Source organism: Opisthorchis viverrini (genome assembly GCF_000715545.1).
Source record: "Opisthorchis viverrini unplaced genomic scaffold opera_v5_239, whole genome shotgun sequence".
Lineage (NCBI taxonomy): Eukaryota > Metazoa > Platyhelminthes > Trematoda > Opisthorchiida > Opisthorchiidae > Opisthorchis > Opisthorchis viverrini.
In genome coordinates, this window is record NW_008751897.1 from 372,343 (window position 1) to 397,779 (window position 25,437).

At 45.8% G+C, this 25,437-nt stretch overlaps 1 protein-coding gene across 1 annotated transcript in view; it reads left to right on the plus strand.

Moving 5' to 3' along the window:
• The window catches only part of T265_08844 (hypothetical protein), a gene marked incomplete at both ends in the record, with an annotated part of 33,827 nt that extends 8,434 nt beyond the window's left edge, over positions 1 to 25,393 (plus strand). The window contains 7 exons of the mRNA XM_009174756.1: positions 3,981 to 4,122; positions 6,176 to 6,632; positions 6,671 to 6,984; positions 14,103 to 14,282; positions 16,727 to 17,074; positions 20,843 to 20,943; positions 24,711 to 25,393. Coding sequence (XP_009173020.1) covers positions 3,981 to 4,122; positions 6,176 to 6,632; positions 6,671 to 6,984; positions 14,103 to 14,282; positions 16,727 to 17,074; positions 20,843 to 20,943; positions 24,711 to 24,980 — 1,812 coding nt within the window. The remainder of the gene's footprint in view (positions 1 to 3,980; positions 4,123 to 6,175; positions 6,633 to 6,670; positions 6,985 to 14,102; positions 14,283 to 16,726; positions 17,075 to 20,842; positions 20,944 to 24,710) is intronic.
• Between the last annotated feature and the right edge of the window lie 44 nt (positions 25,394 to 25,437).

Consider the following 25,437-nt stretch of genomic DNA (forward strand, 5'->3'; position numbering starts at 1 on the left):
ATATATATATATATATATACATAACATATATATATGACCTCATAATTAAACTGATCATAAATCAACCAATGCTGAGCTTACCTGAATACGGATACGTTAAAGCGCGTGGAGAGCAGTTTTTGATCATGGTGCTCCCCGTGGTCTACTTGGTTCGCGCCCACTGAGACATGGCCACACAGCATCAACATGAATGTGACAGAAAGTGTTTAATTAGTGTTGTTGCAGTGACAGCGGTATTTTTATCATTAACTTTCAAATCGTACTGGTCCATATACTGTCTTGTGAGCACAGCGTGTCTTTAGAACATCCCGGGTAATATTTTGACTTTAACCTGCTGAAGCAAATAAGAACCCGGTGACCACCCCAATTTGCTGGTCTTATGTGGATGCAATGAACTCTGTCACTACCAATTCCTCATTCTGACAAAGTGAATCATGGTAGATTACCTTGACGCCAACAACGCAGCACAACTACCCAGGTCAACCACACGTCAGCTGACAGAGCTGACGGTCTCAGTTTTCATTCTCTTTTTCCCTAGCTGCAATCGCTATCTGGCATTGTAGCCCACGGCGGAGTACACACAGACATGGATCTGATAAATATGTGTACCATTGTGCGCGCGATTTTCTTCCACCTTTTTATTACAACACCTCATGACGATTGGATACCCACGGTTCGTTCTCTGAACCAATTTCACCGCCCAGTCTGCATTCGATGCGAGGCAGTCACTACATCCCCAGAGCATCCTTGAGGGGTAAATGTGACCGGTAGATCCCGTACTACCAGCACGACTTCGACAGTGTAACGACAAGAGAACAAGGTTTATACTATCTGACTCATCTCGGCTTACGAAGCACTACTTGGTATTGTAATATTTATCGAACACCCACAAGCCTCTCCATAAGCTGGCTAAAGTATCTCTAGCTCACATTGTAAGACTTTCACATAAGTGGAGTGAAACACATAGTTTCAGACTTTAATTCGATCAGTGCGTGCGTATATGCGCAAGTGTGGGCAATTGGAACTAGGAAGTTAGACAGGAAAAAGTACGGAAGCAGAACGTGTTACTTAAAATGCAAAATTATAGACTGCGAAGGTGTTGTAACCAGTTATTGTCCTTGTATCTTGTATTCGGGCTTGAGATATGCGGCAAACGTCTGTCGATAAAGTGTCAATAGTTTGCGCATTAGCAGCTTGTTGGGCGACTTGCTTAAGGGGTCGAACATTGAAGGCTGTGGTTAAAACGGAGGAACGGGCTTATCGCTGGAATTTCAGCAGCAAATTTGTCCAGTGGTGTGCAACTGGTCGCTTTTCTGGATTTCTGACACTTGTTTACACTTGGGCTTCATAGTGGAGTGATCATACAATAAGGTGGTATGGGAATAAAGGGAGGATAATGGAAAAAGATTGGAGGCAGCCTCATGTTCTTGGTTATCTGCCTTGCCGTGTGAGCGAACAAGGCGACTGGACTGTTGTTTCCAGACGACGGTCGATGTGGCATGAAGGTGCATTTGATTGTACAATTCACTGTTGTATGCGGGCTCAGACACTGCCATGGCGCGCAAACCTAAGCAAGACTATTAGGGTCCGCAATGAAAGATTCAGTAACTTGATGGCAAGGCAGTAGTGGTCTGCGTCAGACTACCGAAATAGTTCAAATTCTATCAAGTCATCACCCTTTTTCATAAAGGAAACTACTCAAGGCTGCCGAAAACCCCCCGACAGTCCAAGACCTAAATCGTCCTCCTTGAGGATCATCAGGTAGGCGCAATCTCCGACTTTCCGTCAACCTTATTTTCTACTTGACCTCAGATTGGACTAATTTCGACAGGTGCTTTCATTTGAGTACCAGTTTGATTTTCACGGAAGACAGATGAACCTCTTGTTCATAGTATATGCGGTATATTCAGTCTGTCGTGGCGTGGGCAACACGACAGTATCCCAACCCTGGTGCTTCCTTCGGGTGGCACAGCAGCTAGGCATCGAAAGGGTGTCACAGCTGAATGATTATTTTATATTATACCACGCTTTTTCCAGTCCTCCACATCTGGGGCTAGGAGACCGTTCAATCCAAGGGGTAAACTAGAGAAGATACTGATCTTCATATTGACGGAAGAAAGGTATATCTTCCTGTAACTCGTAAGGACCTAATTAACTGGAAGCGATATCAGTGTGCGTACGACGGTTCGCATTAGTGGAAAACATCCGCGAACCTGAGTTTTGCCATCGTTGGTATCTATGACCCAATCCGGAAATTATACCTCTCAATGAAACCTACTTCGGCATCTCACTCTCCGAGCTCTCTGTTGCAGCGACGACTTCAATGGCCCGATCGCTCCTTTTATAAGCCTAAAAACAAGCTGTGGTGTAATAGAGATGGTGACGCGGGCGTTCCGGAACTCATTTGAGGACCTGGATTGGTATCGTCGAGTTAAGTTTTGAGCGGTTTGGTTCAAACGTGGCATCCGGTACTAAGACTGGATTGCGTGTCAATTCACGAGGGCGTGGCTTCCGACCATCGTTAGCGGACCGCAGCATGAAATGATATTTGTAAAGCCCACTGGTCATATCGCTGGTGCCTCTCATCGTGAAGTAAGCAGCCGGTAGTCTGTCTACGCCTCAGCTCTTATTCTCTGGAATTAGGTAGACCAGCAACTTTCGTACTTTGGAGAGAGCTGTCTTTTTCAAAACAGTCACTTGCAATAGCAGCTTAGACAGCGCTTCAATGCAGTTTGAGTGAAAAGACATGCCTTAGATGGTTCAGTGCGACTCCGTTTATCATATCTTGGTTGTAAATATGGATTGCAGTTATCTTTGAACAAGATTATCCTGATAGTCGTTTTTAGTCTCTAATGCGCGAAGAAGATCCTCACGATGTATTTTCCTCATGTTAGTTCCTTATTCTGGCTGATTCCCGTCTCTGATAATCAGCTCTTCGGAGCTCTGTCGCACAGATATATCAAGATCATCCGGTATTTTACTTACTGGCTTTCATGACGACTGCTACCAGTGATCACTCACCCAGTTTATTAGGGTAGTCTGTTCCGTAGTTTTCATCACGGTACGTGTACAGAGAACATCCAATCTCCGTGATGAGGCCGTTTTTCTTTGGGAACATCTATCGCCAAGGCGGTTCTTTATGTGGGTGAATCCCTCCGCTCAAATACCACCAAAAGTCTGATACCGACGGCCTCCTACTTATTCCCTTCATGGATTGTCAGCTTGCTTGACTATTTTTTTCTTGATGGGCACAATCCGTCTTTCGCTAGCTGGCGAACGCATACTTGTTCCGTTGACAGGCGTGGCTGAACACTTTTTTCAGGTACCTAGACGAGGTACTGTTACGTGGCCCAACTTAATCCGTCGATGGCGTGACGTTGCTAGTCCCTAAATGAAATGTCCTTAGTACTTGTGCCTGAATTCCTTCTAAGCAAGGTATCTGATTCCAACGAGTAACCGGAGAACTGGTCCTCCGTTTTCTGTACGGCTCGCACTAACTCCAAATGCTCTTCTTCTTCGGGGCTAAACAGGGTCATCCGGGCATTCATACCACCTGCTGACCGATTTAGCCGTGATAGATTTCGATGCCTTTTTGTCTTATCGAGCTTACGTGCAACCTAACTACATTACTGAACAGCGGACCGTAGCCTAGGGTGAAATCGGCGTCGGCTGCTTAGAGTTCCGAATATATGGGCCTTAAACTTCTGGCAATTCTTATCAAGGATAACACAACAATATGGTATATTAATCATTCGGCATAGATTGACTCCGTGATACAGATTCATATCTCAAACAAAACAGCCCACTCCTCCCAAAAAACTTGTCCCGGTGGCCTGTATCCGCGCAGTGTTACTACTCTTTTGTCACATTTATGGTAGCCAACTCCGATTTGGTGCTGCTAGATGTTCTATTCCTGCCATATAACGTCTATAGTTGATTGTCGATTTGTTCTGGATTCATTATGTCTGTCCTACAACCAGAGTCCAGCTGTTGCTCTAGATGAGCTGCATGCACAATCGGATGTCCGCAGCCAAGACCAACTAGGTGGTTTTCGTCCGGGATCACAATCTAAGAAGCACTCTGATGGAAGCCGCCACTTATTCAGTACGGACGGACAGAAAAGTGAGTTCTCTCCCTTAGTATCAATCTCGTCAAACCTCTGACGCCGAATCTGCTCTGCAGTTCTTACATAGTACCTCAATGATGTCATATCATTCAGTTTTCGCCAGTTCTTTGCAAGTTTTACTGTCGGAGATGTTCCATCACTCCTCTACCCAAGTTAAATTGCTCCCGTCAGGAGAAGCTACTCTGCATGACAGTTTGCTCTCATGGTTTTTGTAGTCTCGCACTTGTATAAAAAGTGGGTCAAGTGAAATCCGGTATGATTTCAATGAGTTACAGTACATCCCTTGAAAGGAGCATCGTTCAGGAATTCCAACATGACTCCTCGACGGAGGCAGTTTTGTGCCTGTTTCCATAGGTCGGATTGGAGTAATGCTTCAGGCTTTCAGTATCTCACAAGTAACACCGGCATGGTGGACCTGCATTCTAGTGTTTCAGCTGAACAACAGTGCCTTCCCCTGGGAACCATGACTGACGATAAAACAATTTCGATGTTTTCCATTGTAGGCAGTTAGGCATCAATATGTATAGTTGTTAGTAATAGTGATTGTATGCCTTCTAGGAAACAATCCCCGGGAACCGAAAAGCATATACTTTGCTTTGTGATGATCACACCTCATGCCATTGTTCGACATTCACTAGTCGGTGGCGGTGATGTTAAGTTAATCGACTGATACCACAAGCAGTGTCCAATTACCATCCCTCCATGTTAGCTGCCTCTTCTCAACTTGACTAGATTTGGCGTGGTTGATAAGCTATCTCAAGATAGGTGCACAGCACCACTATTTGGAACCAAGCGCCTAATGGTTTGAAAGTGATGAACCCGAGGCATCCTATGCAACCGCCCATGATAGCTCGATACTCATTGGGCTCCAAGTAATTTATCTCCACTGTAGTTCTAGTGAGTTTACTTCCGCGAATTAGGTCGAACTGAAATATACAGTGTCAGAATATGACCTCGGACGCTTGCTTTCCTGTAGGTGAAGTGAATCAAAGCTTATCGATCCCGCACTCCTTGCTACCTGCCCCGCACTATTTATTGCTGTTTCGACTGAGTACCACTGTAGTGAAGGAGATGACTTCGCCTGAAATCGAATGTGGACTGTCGTAACCTGCTTACGGCCTCCAGTTTACCCTTGTCCCTTCCTATGTAACGCCAGCACAGTTCGCGCACACCATGGATGCGACGGCGCACGGTCTGATGCACTTTTGGGACCGTGTTGTTTTGCTGTGCGACACTTCTGTCTACACGTCTATCTTTTGTCCCCGTTCGGTATCTTTACGTTCATTCGTAACTATTCATTGTTTTCCCCTAACGACCCTCATGAACCCTCCTCCTCCCCTGCTCTCCGTGCACCCTCTTGTTTTCCCCGGAGGTTCATTTATTGTACTGGTCATTTACTTCAATCGCCACGCAGAGGCTGTTACACTCAGTGTTATAGCTGTCCCCTACAGCCCTTTAAATTGCTACCGTTTGTTATTGTTGATCGTGTGTTAATATTTGTGCTGTACGGGGTCAGACCCGTGGTTCCTACTGCCATAGCCCTGTTGTGTTGTCCGCATCAACTGATGTATCCGCTAGCGAACATTCCAGGCACAGATGTCCCCACCGATCTTTTTAACTTCGGGTCTGCTTGTGGTCAAACAGCATCCAAAGCCGGCCTTGTGGAATTCTTTATACTGCCCCGGATTTTACAGTAGTACCATTTGAGCGTATGGACGATATCGACTTCTGATCCTTTGTGAAAGTGGTTTCTTTGGCTTTGGAACTATTCTATAGATGTGTGGGAGTCTATGTGGAGCGTGGGGCAGCGCTCGAGGTAGCTCAGCCGGCTTCGTATCCCGCCTCTGTTTTTTTCGTTCCATATATCAGAAGAGCTTAAATGTTAATAACAAAAACAGTCAAGTCGCTTTTTTGTCTCACAGTCACTAGGTGCGAGGTAGTGACGTTAAATATTATCGCTGTATTTTTACCACGGATTCCTAAAGGTCAAAGAGTATGTATACAATTATTTACTCCACTGAACTTTGAGTTTGTTCGTTTTTCCTTTAGGAACTAATATTCTCGACTCCCACTCCTTCTTTTCTGTTGGGAGCTTATCGCCGGTATCCGATACACATGCAGACAGTCTACAACATTTCGGTGCCGATGAAAATTCTGAGCGTTACAGGCACACCAGATACCATGCAAACTTGGACACTGAAGACGATGACTACCTGCACTCTCCGTTGTCTCACGATTTATCTGAGGAACGGAGTCAACCACCAAATGAAGATGTAGAGGAGGAAGATCTTCTAGCTCCAGAACTGTCGATTTTGACCGGAGCAGATCCTGTTGCGGGTGCGGATGGAGTTGTTTTATCCGATACGCATACATTACTGGCTAATGTTTTACAGCCGTCTAGTGGTAGTCGGCGAAAGTCACCAGTTCGCCCTATGCAGGTGATCCGCACAAAGTCATCTACCTCAGTTCCTCCGATGTCAACGTTCGGAAGTAATCCCGATACCAGGTTAGTTTCTCTCCCTTATTTTCTGTTGGTCTGTCCAGTTCCAATACTAAAATAGTCGCTTCCTACCCACCGTATCAACAATCTCCGCATTCCAGCTCCTTATTCACTCCATCGTCAACTTATGATCGCAGACTATCCAGTGAAGATTCAAGTCGGGCCGACGGTATTTTGCCTGTTATTTATCGTCAGAAGGCTCTAATTGAAAGTTCTCAGACTTTGGTTGATACTTCGTCCGGATTGAAGTCTGCCTCCATTCTGCGGATGCCCAGTAACCTTGGAACAACGTCAATCAAAATCCGACCAATCCGAGATCGGGTTCCCCATGATGACAAAGATACTCAGAATACACCAGGTAAGTTCTCTTTCTGTTGTACGGAAGTATCACTAGGCACTAGGAGACAATCGGTTAAAGGCTTCCAGGTTTGCTCTTCAGTGTTTAGATCGGTGATTTTCGAATGAAGCCACCTCACACCTGGAAAATTAACTTCCTGAATTATGCGATCATTAAGGACTAACGGGAATTTATTGCTGAGTAGACATGCACTGTGTTTTGCGCCGAACCCTAAAAGGGCCTCATGAGAAGACTGCTTTTATTTTAGGTAAGCAAAGTGGGGACGACAGATAGCTGTTGTGCTACTGTGCAATACTCTTCACCTCATCTTATTGCACGGAGGAGCGAAAAATTGCAATGCCTTGACGAACTTTGATCTTGAATAGTGTGGGTTTTACACGAGTCCAACCGAAGGATATGGCTCGTTGCACTAGGTTCTCAATTGTGCTGACTCACCTGGAACCCAGCTGAGTCTCTCGGTTTTGAGGTTTACAGGCAACTGAATATGCTGCACCAGGCCTCCTCATGTTTCAGTCGCTACGGTATTCGAGAAATCGCGATACATTTATATTTTGTAATGCACTACTCAAAGGTTGTCGAGGGTTTTCAGCAACCTTATGAGTAGTGCATTACAAAAAGTAATCATTTAGATCAACGAAATGTACCGGCTTTTTCCGTGAACAGCTTTTAGGTTCTAGGGAAAGTCTGTGAATTCTCAGGGATCCATCGTGAAAGTGAAAGGATAACATTTGTCCAACTGAAGAGAAGATTTATGCGCCCGTATATTAATTTTCCCCTTATGAGGAGGTCCCTGTCGTTATTTACCAGTTGTCGCTGATCGTTCCTTGCAGATGACAGGTTCTTGTGCCGAATGCATCCCAAATTTGTCTTCCTGGCGCCCGAGTGCCCTATTAATGAAAATTTGTTAGTTCTTCATGACTGAACCTGGTTCCATTTCCGAAGAGAACAACCTTTTTCCGCCACCTACATAATTGCCGAAAGGTATCCTTAATCATCATGTCATAATCAGCTGATTAATGACATTTCAAAACTATCTCTCACAATGTGCAACTCCGTCTTCCAACTCTGAGGTCATATGTGGGGTCTGTAGCTGCTATACAGTTAATAGCTATGTTTCAGCACTGATGCACCAGTGTTCTTTCGTGGCGTTTTTGTGTAACTGATGATGATGGTGATCATTGTGATGATTTCAGTTGGCGTAAAACGAACCTTTAGTCTGGTTGATGAGCAATCATCTGTATCCAGCAAGAGCTACACTATGACTCGTCTTCCTCGCTCCGCATTTCAGTATTATGGCCTTCGTGCTCTGGTGGCCGAGATGCGTAGGTCATGTTTCGAATTGTAAGATGCAGCTTCCACCTTAAGTACAATGTTCGATTCCAGTTGGCGATTGTTCAACCGGAATTACGTTTACGGTGTACGCGAACATTTTTGGATCGACTGGAACCCCAGCCTTCTCTGTGGAAGTGAAAGTGAATTCGGTGTGTGCAGACAGCGCCCGGCCAACAGGTACAGCAAAGCTAACGTTGGCACTGATGCTTCACTACCGTGCAGCCACATGAAGTTTATGTGAAAGCCCCTAAAGTGAAAATACACACAAGCCATCTGCGGCTTCCTTATCCCAAACTTCTCACTCAGACTATCTAGATAGAAACTGACAGCTTGAATACAATGTACATCGTTGTACACCTGTTTCGAACCAAGTGCACGACTGCTTGCAGAAACCATATCCTGAGGACGGATCGTGTCAACAATACTTATACTTTTACTCTCCTTTACACCTCGGCTCCAAATAGCAGTTTCGTCACCCTGAAGGAGGAATGGATACAGCGCTCCTCCATAGCACCTAACCGAGCTCCAACAGTTTATGGAGCGGTACGGTTTCGGCGAGTAGAGTGTCGCACAACGAAATTTTCGTCTTATAGCGACCTTGCTACAGGTTTAGCTACGCCAGATTGTGGTACCACCAATCAAACATTTTACCCTGTGGATGCCTTGTACGCAGAGACGATCCCACAACTCTAAAATACCACAACCCATACAATAACCTGATACATGTTGTGGTCCTTTACCATAGGTGATCAATGCTGTGTACTCCTTGGGTTTAATGACACGAGCGACTAACAGAGGTTGAAGTTTTTTCGGTCCATATCTTGCGACGAGTTCGTAAGGAACCTCGTGAACAGTTGAATGATTATTTCTAATGTTTTATGACTCAGAGAATTTGGTGCGCGTTCAGACCTGGTTTTGGCAAGAGAGGCCTGTTAGCCTTTTTGATATAAAGTGAGAATGTTGAAACCTATACAAATTAGATCTCTTCATTTCAATGAAGCATTCTTTTGTTTGATTTAAATGGGCATTGGTTGGATAAGGGAATTTAGTTGAACCGCTAACATCTTTTGGCGGGTTTTTTCGAGATAGATATCAGTAGATACAGTGGTGGGGGTGAGTTATACATCCCGATTACCAGCCTGAAAAAGGGTTGTTTTGAGGCAGCCCATACTGATCTTATGACCTAATATCTGACCCACAGGGTAATCAGATAATATAGCCTTCCTCTCAGACGTCTATTCTGCCACGCACCTATCCTTAGGGTTTTCTTGTTAGAACCTACCCGACGACTGAACAGTCTAAACCACTCGTTTGTTGTAGACTGGTCTTACTCATAAAGGAGGGTCATCATCATTGTCAGCTGTAATAACGGCGTGCTTGTCGTACAGTGGTTGTAGCTGACAGTTTCGATCACCGATTATTTGAGGAAGTGAGGTAGGTGGCTGCGCATTGGAAGCGGGAGCTGATAGGTTGGTGCGTAAATACAGCACCGTTATGTGGGGGATTGGGAAGGGGGCTATGCATTGAAGGCAATAGCTTGGATGCACGAGCGCCGTTGAGGGCACGACTGGATCATGTCTGACAATGTCTCTAACCATTGGTGTGGTCCGTCTGGGGGTCCCCATCGAGGAAGACAGCAATGACTTGCGCAGTTGAGTTTGCTAATGACCCTTATACTTCGTTGCCAAGTCACTGTTTGACCGTTTCTGGCTCCTTAACACCCTTCATCGAAGTCGGTTGACTGGCATACGCAGCACGTGACCAAGCCACAGCAACCTATGTGGTGTGATCAGTTCATCTGTCGAGGGTGTTACCACCAGACTCGAGCACTGCTCCGAAGACATCGATGGTAAAACACTGAAAGTCTTTTGGCGTCCTCGGCGTGCAGCAGCCACCTTTCTGACCCGTATGGCAACATGGATCGCACCGCAGCATTGTAAACTCGACCCTTGATAGATAAGCTGATGTCACGCCTACGCCACAGGAGACGCAGATTCACAAAAGCTGCTCTTACGATCCCAATCCGGATAGAAATATCATCTTTTGCGATAGAGCCCAGGTGAACGAATTTGTCTACTACTTCAATCAGTTTATCCGTATGAATGAGGCTAGGGTTCGAGCCCACTCAGTCTTGCAGTGGCACTTTACAGGTGTGAAGCGCATGCCAAACCGTGAGGCGGAATTATTCAGATTAATATTGTTTGAATTACCACGGGGTCAGATCCAAAAAGAGCCATGTCATCTGCGCACTCGATATCTGCGAGCGGACGCCCCGGAAACACTTTGACCCCACAGGCAATAGAGGCTGATAGCGAGTCTTCCATGATCGCATCTATGACGAAGTTGAAGAGGAAAAGTGAAAGAGGACAGCCTTCTTTGACACCACTTGATGTGGTGAACTCAGAAGAGAGTTTCCCGCAGGCCTTCAAACAGCCGCGGGAGTTGGCGTACAGCGCCATAAGGAGGGTCAAGAATTTATGGGGAAAACCTTTGCTCTACAGACACTGCCATAGTGCTTGACGGTCCATTGAGTCAAAGGAAACTTTATTGCTGGAAGCAGTGTCGCTGTTGCAGAATCTGTCGGAGGGTGAAGATATGATCAATGCATCCTCTTGCAGGACTGAATCCAGTTGGGTTTTCACGGATCTTCCTCTTTCTATATTCAGTCAACTTTCGAAGGATAAGACCAGAAGGCACCTACTATGCCACAGCTTTTTTCGAGATAGATATCAGTAGATACAGTGGTGGGGGTGAGTTATACATCCCGATTACCAGCCTGAAAAAGGGTTGTTTTGAGGCAGCCCATACTGATCTTATGACCTAATATCTGACCCACAGGGTAATCAGATAATATAGCCTTCCTCTCAGACGTCTATTCTGCCACGCACCTATCCTTAGGGTTTTCTTGTTAGAACCTACCCGACGACTGAACAGTCTAAACCACTCGTTTGTTGTAGACTGGTCTTACTCATAAAGGAGGGTCATCATCATTGTCAGCTGTAATAACGGCGTGCTTGTCGTACAGTGGTTGTAGCTGACAGTTTCGATCACCGATTATTTGAGGAAGTGAGGTAGGTGGCTGCGCATTGGAAGCGGGAGCTGATAGGTTGGTGCGTAAATACAGCACCGTTATGTGGGGGATTGGGAAGGGGGCTATGCATTGAAGGCAATAGCTTGGATGCACGAGCGCCGTTGAGGGCACGACTGGATCATGTCTGACAATGTCTCTAACCATTGGTGTGGTCCGTCTGGGGGTCCCCATCGAGGAAGACAGCAATGACTTGCGCAGTTGAGTTTGCTAATGACCCTTATACTTCGTTGCCAAGTCACTGTTTGACCGTTTCTGGCTCCTTAACACCCTTCATCGAAGTCGGTTGACTGGCATACGCAGCACGTGACCAAGCCACAGCAACCTATGTGGTGTGATCAGTTCATCTGTCGAGGGTGTTACCACCAGACTCGAGCACTGCTCCGAAGACATCGATGGTAAATCACTGAAAGTCTTTTGGCGTCCTCGGCGTGCAGCAGCCACCTTTCTGACCCGTATGGCAACATGGATCGCACCGCAGCATTGTAAACTCGACCCTTGATAGATAAGCTGATGTCACGCCTACGCCACAGGAGACGCAGATTCACAAAAGCTGCTCTTACGATCCCAATCCGGATAGAAATATCATCTTTTGCGATAGAGCCCAGTTGAACGAATTTGTCTACTACTTCAATCAGTTTATCCGTATGAATGAGGCTAGGGTTCGAGCCCACTCAGTCTTGCAGTGGACTTTACAGGTGCGCATTGGAAGCGGGAGCTGATAGGTTGGTGCGTAAATACAGCACCGTTATGTGGGGGATTGGGAAGGGGGCTATGCATTGAAGGCAATAGCTTGGATGCACGAGCGCCGTTGAGGGCACGACTGGATCATGTCTGACAATGTCTCTAACCATTGGTGTGGTCCGTCTGGGGGTCCCCATCGAGGAAGACAGCAATGACTTGCGCAGTTGAGTTTGCTAATGACCCTTATACTTCGTTGCCAAGTCACTGTTTGACCGTTTCTGGCTCCTTAACACCCTTCATCGAAGTCGGTTGACTGGCATACGCAGCACGTGACCAAGCCACAGCAACCTATGTGGTGTGATCAGTTCATCTGTCGAGGGTGTTACCACCAGACTCGAGCACTGCTCCGAAGACATCGATGGTAAAACACTGAAAGTCTTTTGGCGTCCTCGGCGTGCAGCAGCCACCTTTCTGACCCGTATGGCAACATGGATCGCACCGCAGCATTGTAAACTCGACCCTTGATAGATAAGCTGATGTCACGCCTACGCCACAGGAGACGCAGATTCACAAAAGCTGCTCTTACGATCCCAATCCGGATAGAAATATCATCTTTTGCGATAGAGCCCAGGTGAACGAATTTGTCTACTACTTCAATCAGTTTATCCGTATGAATGAGGCTAGGGTTCGAGCCCACTCAGTCTTGCAGTGGCACTTTACAGGTGTGAAGCGCATGCCAAACCGTGAGGCGGAATTATTCAGATTAATATTGTTTGAATTACCACGGGGTCAGATCCAAAAAGAGCCATGTCATCTGCGCACTCGATATCTGCGAGCGGACGCCCCGGAAACACTTTGACCCCACAGGCAATAGAGGCTGATAGCGAGTCTTCCATGATCGCATCTATGACGAAGTTGAAGAGGAAAAGTGAAAGAGGACAGCCTTCTTTGACACCACTTGATGTGGTGAACTCAGAAGAGAGTTTCCCGCAGGCCTTCAAACAGCCGCGGGAGTTGGCGTACAGCGCCATAAGGAGGGTCAAGAATTTATGGGGAAAACCTTTGCTCTACAGACACTGCCATAGTGCTTGACGGTCCATTGAGTCAAAGGACACTTTATTGCTGGAAGCAGTGTCGCTGTTGCAGAATCTGTCGGAGGGTGAAGATATGATCAATGCATCCTCTTGCAGGACTGAATCCAGTTGGGTTTTCACGGATCTTCCTCTTTCTATATTCAGTCAACTTTCGAAGGATAAGACCAGAAGGCACCTACTATGCCACAGCTAACAGGCTAATGTCAGGGTGGTTTAAAATATGCTTCAGAGTCCATTCAAAGTGGCCTCATCTGGAGAACGGTTTCTCTAAGGAGGAAGCAGTACAAACTACTTCCACGAAGGGGTTACTTTTGTTCAATCCTTTGAAGACGTTATTTAATTTTAGAACTTGACCGGGAAAACCAGCTTTGTTCACCCGTTTGATATGCCTCCAATAGTGAACGGATAAAGTAGTGACCGTAAGTGAAAAAAATGTTTTGAGGCTACATCAAGGGCAACGCTTATCTCAATGATTTTTGGTCAGATACTTCCTGCCGAAATGTAAGAACCCAGGTATTTGAATCGGGCTTTGATCCTGTGCATCTTTAGGCTGATTTTTGCTGGGAGTTGAGGGCGGTCTCACTGAGAGCACTGTTGTAAGTGTAGAATTCACACAAATGATGGTCACAAGAGCTTAACCACCTTTACACTTGATTTCCAATGATACCACATAGTGATGTTCCCCAGCCTACTTCATTCTTCACTCATCAGCGTGCCTGGATGAGTGAAGTTGTTGGTCTCAAGTAAGTCGAGGTGGTGCCTAGCCAACTGCAACTTCATGTCACTTCAAAGTTCATCTTTCGCTCGCTCTAAACGCGACCCGTAATCTATCTTTGTTTGACTTTTATGATATGCCACCATGTGAGAACGATTCCCTGTTTAGTGTTGCTCTCAAGTTTTGCCCTATCGCCTTCCGCTAGCACCTCGGGCGTTCGTGAACAGTTCTCCCCGACCGAGCACAACCGTTTCTGCCAAACCGGTCCTTCAGCACTCTGCTCACCCCTCTTCTACTGGCCGACGTCGACCTACTATTTTGAAGCGAGGCTCAAATTCCTCTGGCGGGGTTGGAGGACCTCCCTTTTCTGGGCAACCCCAAATAGGTACGTTGTGCACGCAAGTAGCCGCGATTAACGACTGACTCATTTCATCATCGAAAGCATGACATCAGTTTTCAACACCGATACTTCACTGCTTCACTCGTTTACATTTCCAAATTTTCATGACTTAACGCTGTCACCAAAATTATACCTCATCTCCGACACTTATCACAGTAAGTTCTTCAATGCGAACCACCTTCAGAGACTGTCCAGAATTTCTATATGTACCTTCTAGGTTTTCGATTAACATGTTTAAAGCATGGTGGATGAATTCGTCAAACAACCGTCATCTGCTTAGCAATTGTGATGTCCTGCACTCCACGTAAGAATGGTTTCTTTTTAATTGCCATCTCCCAAGTGCTGCTCTTACACCTCGGTCTTTATGTTAACCTTTTTGTTGAGAACAAAATAGTCGTAGTTTATTGCACGTCATTCTCCGTAATTTATTCCCCTTGTCACTTTATCAACTTAGACCCAGTCGCTTTTGTAAGTGCTGTTCCCATGTACAGGAATTTCAAGACGAGCCATTCATAATTAGAAATATTGACATCAGGCGACCACATCGTAAGTGGTACGTCCGCATGAGAGTTGTTGCCTTCCAAAATTAGTGCCCCAACCTCAGAATCCTTTCACCAAAGTAGACTGCTCAAGCCATTACCACAGCACATGGCTGCCCTCATCATCGCGAGACGAGACTACAACAGATGGAACCAAGACGATTTGTACCCAACAACCACCATGGTTATGTGATTCGTTCATTCCAGCTCAGCGGAAATCGTTTCCAGAGTGCCTTTTTTTCGTTTGCACAGCTTTTACCACGTTTCAGAAAATTTCTCACAGGCCAATAAATGGTAATGAACAGTTGTTCAACTATAACACACGTTCGCTGCCAAGCTGGAGGTATCACGAGGGCTGAAGTGCTGTCAGATTGCCAAAGCCTAGACAAGAACAGTCGAGATGCCAGGGTTATGTTCGAAACACGAACCTTCTGGATATTGATTCTCGCCTTAGCCACTGAGCCATCTTGAGCCCATTTCACATGTTCCTCCGTCGCATGGCGGTCACATTAGCCACCAGTTCAATAGGTTGTCACCCCCCTCCTCTGAGGAATTCGTTCGTCTGAGGGCTCAGTTTGAAGCTTCATCCAAAAACGCTTGCATCGTCCCTTGTTTTTGCTGTTGCTCACTTGGCATACTGTCGGTCACCTGGCGAAGGGGCTTGTTTCACGTCAGACCCATCAAGAAGTGGAACACAATCATCTGGTTACCCATACGTCGATTATGTCACAGCCCTCGAGAGAGACTTTCGCGGCACAAACCGTAAAGTCTGTAGATGAAACAACTTTACCAAACGCCAAAATTTTTTACCTAGGTCACCAGTCAGCACGTAATTTCCTACAACGCAACAATAAGCATTTACTCCGAGAAGATGGGTATGTTTGAAATAATACTCAAAGTATTGCACTTTGTGATCGCAACATTAACTCTGCAAAATCGCTGTTCAAGCAAAACTCTGAGGAACGAAAATGGCTACTGATGGGGCTTAGTAGGCTGATCCGTTATTGTTGACGTGAGGATGAAACTAACAGGAGGACAAGCTCACGATGGCTGTTTTGCTGCTCGGTGAGGTTGAGGTATGTCAGTGGTTAAGGCGCGAAACTACTGACCGGAATGTACGGGTTTGGAACTCAACCTCTGCATATCGACCGCTTCTGTCTAGGCGTGAGCAACCTGGTAGACCTTAGTCACCGGAATGTACGGGTTTGGAACTCAACCTCTGCATATCGACCGCTTCTGTCTAGGCGTGAGCAACCTGGTAGAACCTTAGTCATCTTGGTTCCTTCGGGTGGCATGACGCCTAGGCACCGAAAGGGCGTTACTGCTGAACGATTACGGTTTGCTAATTGTCGCAACTTGCTCGGATATAGCTGCAGAATAGTGCAAAAGCAATAATCGCTGTGTGTTGCTAGCTCTATTTATACCCGAAACAGCTCAATACAGGCAACAACGTAGGGAGTCCAAACTCTAGATTTCCAAGCGATCTGTGGCCGTTTATCTCCTATCAGGTTGCTATTCGTTCACTGAAGAATTTGTGAGCCCTCAATGTTGCCGAGCGAGCGTAAGCCGCGATCTTAGTTTCTCTTTCAGTCGTATTTTCGCACTTCTTTGCCCCATTTTCATGTTTCCGTTGACTACTAGTGATGACATTCGAGCTCTGATTGCGTGACTTTTGCCTTAATGCCGACAATCTGTGCTAACTGTGTCGGGGTTAAAGATGATTGTTTACCAGTGTTTTCCTCGACTCAATAGCTGAGTGGTTCGATGGGTTTCCATTGCGATTTTTCTTCCCATACACATTCCTTGGAATTTCAGGCCATCCCGTGTTTTTTTGTACATCATTCTGAAAAATCGCATCCTGTCAATCATGCTCGGTATTTACTTCTCCAGGTTCTGAATTGGGAACTGAGGTTAGCCACACCCCAGTCGCACGAACTATTAACCCCTTCACCTCTGGATCTGTTCACTCGCATAGAGCTACCTCTTTGATACAGAGCTCCTCCGCTAGGAGTGTTGCGGCAGCCACATCAACCGAAACGGGACCGACAAAACTGCTTCAGTTAGTGACAGCCTCCTCGTTGGTGACACCTGTTAGCCCTGCTCCCCTAACAGCTAGCGATAAACTGTTTGGTCGTCGACATGGGGCCTATAGCACCAATCCCCTCTCATCTACCGCGCTTATTTCCACTTCCCTATCTCAGCATACAGACGCTGATGATACTCGAACCAGTACTGCTGGTAAGTTCGCTGGCTACGATTCGCATGGACCTTTAGTCCACACAGTAGGTTGTTCGCTAATTTTTTTGTTTTCTCCTTGTGAGACTCGACCAATCCAAATCTCCTATGGTTAATCTAATTTATCACAATTTTGTCCTTCCTTGAGGCTTGATTTGTAGAGTTAGATCTCCTTTGTGGTGCAACCCCAGAAGTCGAATCTTTAGATGGTTCTTGGCAAACTCCCAAACTAACCAAAGTGCAGAATAGAAAAATAAGTCCCGATGTTCAACTGCAAAGAACTCATTCCCGTGTTTATCACTCCATCATCGGACGTTGATTGAGACGTGGATGATTCACTGGTGATATCGGTGCATATTTTCTGGACCGAGGTTTACATATGCCAACGTCGTTTCCTAACTGATGTGGCTTCGTAGTTTCTAAAGGAAATCATTGGGTCTGTGGAAATTTAGTAAATCATATATGCCAGCAAAAATTGAATCAGAGAAAATTCATATCCTGACACTCTTGGGCAATACCTCGTTCGACCCTTCTGTTTGATTTACTTGGGAGGCGAAAAATGAATAGTCCATCATGGCAACAACGATTGCTGGCCTATTCTGGAAGACCGACCAGCTTCGAAGACAACCTTATCGAAGTCGGTGACTACCACGTTCGCAATGCAATGGCGTTGTCGTTCACGGAATCCGCATCCACGATAGTCGTTATGTAGGGTTGGAAGAGTGCGGGGGTGGAGACACGCCCTTGTTTTATGCCAGTGAGGAATTCGAAAGCAATGGAAGTCAATCCGTTTTTCTGTGCGTTCGTTTTCCTTCCGTCCTGTGGACTTCGCTTAAGGTTGAAGATTTTTTTATGGACGCTCGTATTTAGAAAGAACCATCCCCAAAACTTTCCGTTAGTGGAGTCAGAGACCTTCACAAGCTCCTTGGAGACGGTATGGATCGGCTGGCAATGTTCACCTTTCTTGATGCGGTCATGCAGCAATCACAAAGTCTTGCTTCCTTCCTCGTAGAGTGACAAAATTAGAGCATCTTTGGTGTATCCTCTTCCTGCCGGATCATGTTTGTCAGAAGAGCTGCACTATTCAGAGTCGGGTCATCATACTTGAACAGTTCTACTGCAAACACTCCTCCTCCGTCTGCCGTATCTCCTCTATAGTTGAAAAAATATCCACCTCTCTTTGACGCAGTCTAACCACTGCATTCCAGTCGATGATGACGGTTCAACGGCTTACCGAAGTGCTTGTGCCATACCAATATCTCCGCAGGTGACATCTGCTTCACTCCCGTGTCAATATCTTGGAGAGTCGCCTTAATTCTCAGCCCACAACGGGATTCCACACGGTTGTATAATTCTTTGTGCCGCTACTGAGCAGTGGTTCCTTCGGCCTGCTCACTTCGCGTTATCAACTACTCGTCCTTGATATGGCTGAGTTGCCGATTCAGATCTTTTTGTGCGTCTTTTAGTCACTGTAACTTGGCTCCGCCGTCCAAGTGGACATGAGACTGCAGGCACTTCTTTCTATCCGGTTATCAGCCGTTTTGTATGTTGGTTGTTGTCTTCCAACCAGTTATGACGTCTGGGTGCAGCTGCCCTATCTGACTGGTTGAGTGTATGTAGTGAGCACGGTCAAGTAGGTGTGGCCTGTCACTTTCAGGCAGAATGAAGTAAGGCATTAATAGATTCCACTGGATTTTGTTTCGGCCTTTTATTGATGTGGTCCGACGTGGTTAAACTAAAACCGTGATGTCGTCTTTTGGGTAGCCGATCTAGTAGAATGTGCATCCGGAACCAGCTCTTGGACGACGTCCTTAGTCAGCCGACCGGTTTTCTCAACGCTGATTCCTTGTCTTTCTGGTCCCACTGTCGATCTGCTTATCAGCCTTATCCAGTAATATTCAGATTTTCCACAAGCCTATGATGAGTGGTCAGCTGGGGTAACTCGACAGCTTCCGATTTACCTGCAAGCGAGGGGAATCGTCATACCATTTCTCAGATACCCAATCTGGAGGAGTTGTGACCGCCTGGTCTCAATGGACCGTTCCACAGGCTGGCCACACAATCCTGGAGTTTTTTGTTAGTAGTTCTGGTGTTTTTTCTACCGTAATTAGTAAAGCTGACTTCAACCACGTTCAGTGGTTGAAGATCTCGCCACGTGGGCGAGATCAAACTTTAAGGCTGTCTTTTATTAGCTTCCTCCCTCTCTGTGACAGAAGAACAACGGCGAACGCCCACTAAACAATCGACGTGACTACTTCATCTGGGCATCACGTCTGTATTGCCGTAGTTCCTTATGTATCGGTACAGTGACCATTACATCAGCATCTATCCGAACAACCTAGTATGCATGCCTCCCGCCAGTGCGCTTACTAAGATGGAGGTCGGAGTCGGATTTTGGCAGAGGGTCATCTACTATCAGATTCGTGAAAAAAACTAGACTGTTAACCTGTTGCCACCACCCTTTCTGATGGGATACCAAATAGGCATAAGCCGAATGTTTTTCGAACTGCTCGTCATGTTCCCCTAGGGGGCGGGCAGGCCAGATTAGCAGCTCATACTGTAGATGGCCAGGTAGAGTGAGGTTGAGTGTGCATTCATATGTATGACCTATCGCAGTCTGTTGGAGTCTTCCCGAAACTACAGCGATCGATGACTGCGCGTTTCATGCAGCAGTGGCAGGTCATCGCCTAGTCAGCAGCCCCATGTTGCATACTCTTTATGTCGTTCCTTCTACATCATCTTGTTAGTCCAAAGGTGTATATAGCAAAACCCGAAATTACTTATGGATACACGCATGTTGTTGCCGGTTTACTCAGCGCTTGAGGAATTGAAAATTTAAAACTCATGGTACCTAATATCGTCCGGGGTGTCACTTTGAATCTAGTTTGTAAGTGCAATATTCTGAAGCACTAGTGCTTGCGAGGCCGCTCACATGGTTGATTAGGTGGCGCACACGCATCCCACAACAAACCATTTTGGATTGCTGAGTCAACAGCCCAAGCGATGCATCCAGGCTGTGTTCTAGTAAGCCATCATTAAACTCAGTGTTTTATTACTGACCAGTAGCAGTCACCCAAAGCAGCGCGAATCTCCGACCCATCAGTAAATTGAAACCGTTCGACTGTCTTAATGATCTATTCACTTCATTATCGATTGACAACGAGAAATGGAAACGTTTTCCAAATGGCAAGTACCAGACGCTGATGAGTTTTGATAATGCCAGACTTCAGTGTGCCATGTTTTAAGTATCTCCTGGGAATGTCTCGATAGTGAATTTTGAAATTTCCTGGTTTGGTGGAGGATTCAACGGCGGCACGCTTTAAAACCATCATCACAAATCTGCTTTTTTTCTGCTTTTTTTGAACCAGCAGCAATGTATCCCTCACCCGTTTTCGGACATTTGTAAGACGGCTAAGCACCGCTTAAGGAAAGTTTTGACCGAGCAAGCAATTAGTCGAATTCTGATACTAAGACCTGATACGATCGAATCCACCGCGTTTGTTGCTTTTGTTTCGTGTCGATGCCCCCTTTTGGTTCCGGTCTTTACTGTCGTACCTAGTCAGAGCATTCGACTGTTCACTCGTAAAACGCTCAGTGTTTATATTTTCCAGGTTACCTAAATCTAGCTTGGAGATATCAAAAAAGATAGTTGGGTTCGATTTTGTGAGCTCACCTCACCCTTTGAACTTTGTTGAGTCTTACCAGTTTACGAATTTTCATGAACTGCAACACAACGCTATTCACACATCCCAGCTCTGTTTGGGTTTTCAGCTCCGTTGACTCCCCCTCCTTACCGATACGCTGTTCTTCGCGGCTGTCCTGGAGGGAAACGGTATTTGGTTCTTGGAAGCTCTGGAGTCTTCGACAGATCGGTGAGTTGGTTTCGTTTTTACCAGTTGATTTTTCTTTCTCCTTTTTTTCAAGTTGGCTGCTAACTATGTATGAACTATGCAAAATAATTCAAGCATACAGTGATGTATGGCGCTCCTTTGTTGCAGGACTTAATAAACGAAAGTTTAAGTGAGTACCCAAGCCGGAAACGATTTTTATTGAAGGATGTTTAACGAAACGCAGTGGTTAACCAGTTTCTTTGAATATGTGAGGTTATCCGTACTATGCCTTCATTCTACTGTAAGCTGCATTGTTCCTCAACCTCCAAATAGCTAGATTTGATAAATACGTGGTGGGCAGTACAACCTAAAATTGACCCAATACCGTGGCCTCTCCAACAGATAACCCCACTCAATGGGTAGTATTCGGCCTCTTCGAGGAGGACTTGGCTTCTTTTCTGAGAAGCTTCTCCTGGGCATTACTGTGCTAACTTTTTCTAGCTCAATCCTCAGCACCATTCCATATTAGAACAGAAATCCAACCAAACACCAAGTAGCTTTTCATTGGACAATGTACATCATGCAACTGAAATGGAATTCCTAAGGGCAAATAGCCATTTATCAAGGAAAAGCGTGTACTCCAACAATGTTCCACCTTAAGGGCCAACTAGTCCGTAATAAGTGGAGTCTAACGAGGACTAAAACAGTCATCCTTTCTTCCCCCAACCGTCGGAAAGATCAGGTAAGTAAATACTCTGCCATCGAATGCCAACGCAGTTGGAGCGTGCCTGTTTGCGGTGGAGGCTCTTCAAGCTTGGCATTCCAACCTTGGAGAACGCACGTCAGTTGGTTCGCTCACTTTATGGCTTCCATGAATCCACCTCACAAATGTCCTTTGCTGTTACCGTCCATGGTCAGCTGTCAAAGCCGTTTCCACATAGATCGACACCCAATCATGATTCCGGAAACGAATCTCATGTGTCTTACTGAGGCCCTTCCCCACATTTTTCTCGATGCTGAGAGGAGCAGCACTCAAAGTTGCCGTAAGCATGCCGTTCCAGAATAGGGAAGAAGGCAAAGTGAACTTCGACTTTCTTCCGAGTAATTCACCTAGTCTATTCATCATTGATTGTAGATCAGGTGGCCGAGTGGGGCAATTGACTTGTAAACGTTCCATCACCATACCAGACTACATCATCAACTGCGCAGTTTGGTACGCTAATGGTTTAAGACTAAACCGTCCAACCATGAGCGGTTGATCAGCGATGTGATCAGCTCGCGTTGTATAAGTGCGGGTCACTTACACTGTCTATCAGTCTGTTGACGTCATTTGCGATGTCATATTTGTTCTCACTTGGTTTTTCCGTGCAACCTTATCTGAATTTGCATTTAAATTCGTTTTTATACAAACAGTAAAGTTTAGCGCCACAAACCCACCGAATCTTGCGAAATTATCCACACAAAAACACCCCCTAACCCAGCTGTCGCCCGACTGTCAACTTTCACCTCAGACCCTTTCAAACAACTTGTTCATCCTACAAAGCAAACTAGGACAGCGATAGGTTCATCACACTTTACGAGGGTAAAATCACCCTTCGAAGAACTCAATTGTGGGAAAGGGTTTCCCCACTTATTGGAAATCTGACATAAATATTTTCCGTGGCATATTTGGAGGGGCTCAGTGACTATTCCCATCCTCCTAAAGGCAACACACTCATCACGGTCCATTTGGTTCTGCTGAGAGCTTGTCGAATCTCTTGCGCTGTATATTCGTAGTATTTGTAGCTGATGTTTGCTTTCGCATTGTTTCAGCTTACCGGACACTTGGAGCTAGTTTGACGCGTGACCCTTGTGTAACTTTCACGGGATCGTAAAGTTATGTGTGCTGTCCTTGAGCAGCAAGTCTTGGATCTGATGCACTTTGTTTTCTCGACCATTCGTCTTTGATGCAGTTGACAAGTCAGGAAACTTAAGGCGCATTTTTTGCTCGCCGTTACTGTTATGGACCACAGTCTCCTTAATGCCTTCCTATTACCGTGAACCCCGGTCTGGATAGGCGATTGACAGCCTGGTGTGCTTTGAACCCACATTGGACTGTTTTCGAGAAATACACTCATTTGCAACTCAATTTGGTTTTCACGAGAGACTCAAGTGAATCTCTCGTTTATGATATTCAAGTAGTTGACGGAAACCGGTCATGGGCTGTCGAAGAGTTTTCAGCAACCTTGTGAGTAGTTTCCTTCATGGAAACTCCAGGTTTGTTTGGGCTATCTGTTATTGAAGTGTCGGTGTGGCAACTTACGGTTGTAGGCGTTGCCAGGTTGTGGTAATGTCCAAAAAATTGGTTATTTCCAGTATAATTACATGGCTAGTCGATGTGTTTCATCGGTTTTCTATGATGAAATTTTATGACATTCGAAAACCCTTTATTTGGAGCTGGAACTAACGGCGATAGACGAAATCTACCGGTTTCGTCCTGTGTGCGTTCACCAGTTAGGTTTTTTGCGAATTTACTTCCTGCTTGGGTGCCAACATGTACATCTGTCAATAAACTGAGTTGATTTCAATAAAAAAAACCTGCATGAACTTCTCGTTTGTAGTGTTTTTCAACCGACTGCATGGCAAAAAGGCTGTCCCAGAGTTTAGGTGGGTCGATGTCCACAGTGTCGAATTCAATGCCATCTTGGTTAGTGAATGTGATTTATTTATCATATCTGCTTTAGTTGTTTGCGTGTTCCCGAGCTTGACGAAAAAATCGTTCAGCTGTAGCACCCTTTCGGTGCCAGCGACCATGCCACCCGAAGGAAGCACGAGGGTTGGTTGCCCAAGCCTGGACAGGGGAAGTCGAGAGGCAGAGGTCGGTTTCGTACCACGGACCTTCCGTTCAGTAAATTCGCGCTCTCACTAATTGGGCCATCTCGCACCAACAACTGGTTTTCAGACGTCTCGTCACGAACCACGGACCTTCCGGTCAGTAAATTCGCGCTCTCACTAATTGGGCCATCTCGCACCAACAACTGGTTTTCAGACGTCTCGTCACGACTCGAGGGGAATTCGTCAGTGCGCTGACTAGCTGTATTGTATTGCCTTCACCTATCTCAACGTCATGTTGAGGAACATTGTTGACCAGGCAAAGCCATTGATAAAGTATACACTTTGGTGTCCTACTTTTGGGTACTCAGCTCTCTTGGTTTTCCGTACGCTAAGTAGGTCACGCTGTAGGGTTGCATAAGCCATTGAATGGCACGGGACCCACACGTACGAGTTAATATCACATATAACGGGAGCCGTGACTTGGGAAAGCCAATTCCATAAACCGGGACCGACAAGTTTAAGGGCGTGTACTCGAAGTGACTCGCAGTGCAGCCTTTCCACCATCCTCAGTGTATTGATACAATGGCAGAGCAAAAACATATATGGCTTTCTCACATGTAGTGGTGCGCATCACAATAAAGTCCAATCAAATGTCCGATTGTTTTTGTTTGCATATCTTCTCATTGTTTCGGTAGCTTTGATTGGTCACATAAATTGGTGTGGAAACGGCGTGTGGTGAAAAGGGAGAAAGAAAGTTCCAGAACTACTTTTGTCAGTGCTTACTATCGGCTTTCGAACATGAAGCAAAGAAATTTTTGGAAATATAACTCGTCTAAGTTGTTTCGCACTGACGCCCCGCTCAACCTTAATGATGGATCTCGGTAGTGTATGGCCTAGCTTTGATTGACCTACCGAACCTCTGATACCGGAACAGTAGTAATATTCTGGATTCCTAAAAACCCATAATTTGAATATATTCTCCTTGTTTGTTGTAGCCCGTAGTTCCTTCAGCCTTACCAACAAGTCCCAAACCGGCGGTTGCTGAGTGTGCAGAAGAAAAATCGACTGATGCACAAGATTCCTGTCAGACACCTTCACCAGATGCAGAGGACAATTCGGAAGACCATGGTCTGTTCGATCCCCAGTCAGTTCGTTCTATCGAGTCGGAGCTGACACAAGCTACTGAAATTCATATCCAGTCAACTTTTGGGGCAATCACGCATCCAGTCCCCAGTCCGATTGTCACTTCAGTGGTTGCCACCTGATCGTTCGGAGTCCTGTTATCCCAATGCTTTGGACTGCAGTATTGCCTGGGAAACTTTGTCAATAGTGTCGTTTCTACACCTCCTCATGCATATGTTTGCTTGCTGTTGTCCTATTTTTGTAAATGATTTCACTTCGTTTTTTGCCATTGGTCCGCTGCCGTCTCGTCTGGAGACATTCATATCAACACACATCCTATAGTGGATCGTGAGTCATCGATTTTCATGAACATGCCAAGGCCTATTTCCACCTGAACTTGTACTCTTTCTCGACTGTCCTGCTCTTTCGTGTAGAAGACTTGTTTTGATGCAGCAATGGTTGCACTGTGTTTCTCGTTTCGTCGACTTTTCTACCAATCACTCCAACTCTTTTGTGGTAAGACTGTCTCATAAAGCCACACTATAGTATATCTTGTGCATCTCTGTTTCCCCCCCCCCCTCGCATCTTTAATTTTCCTGC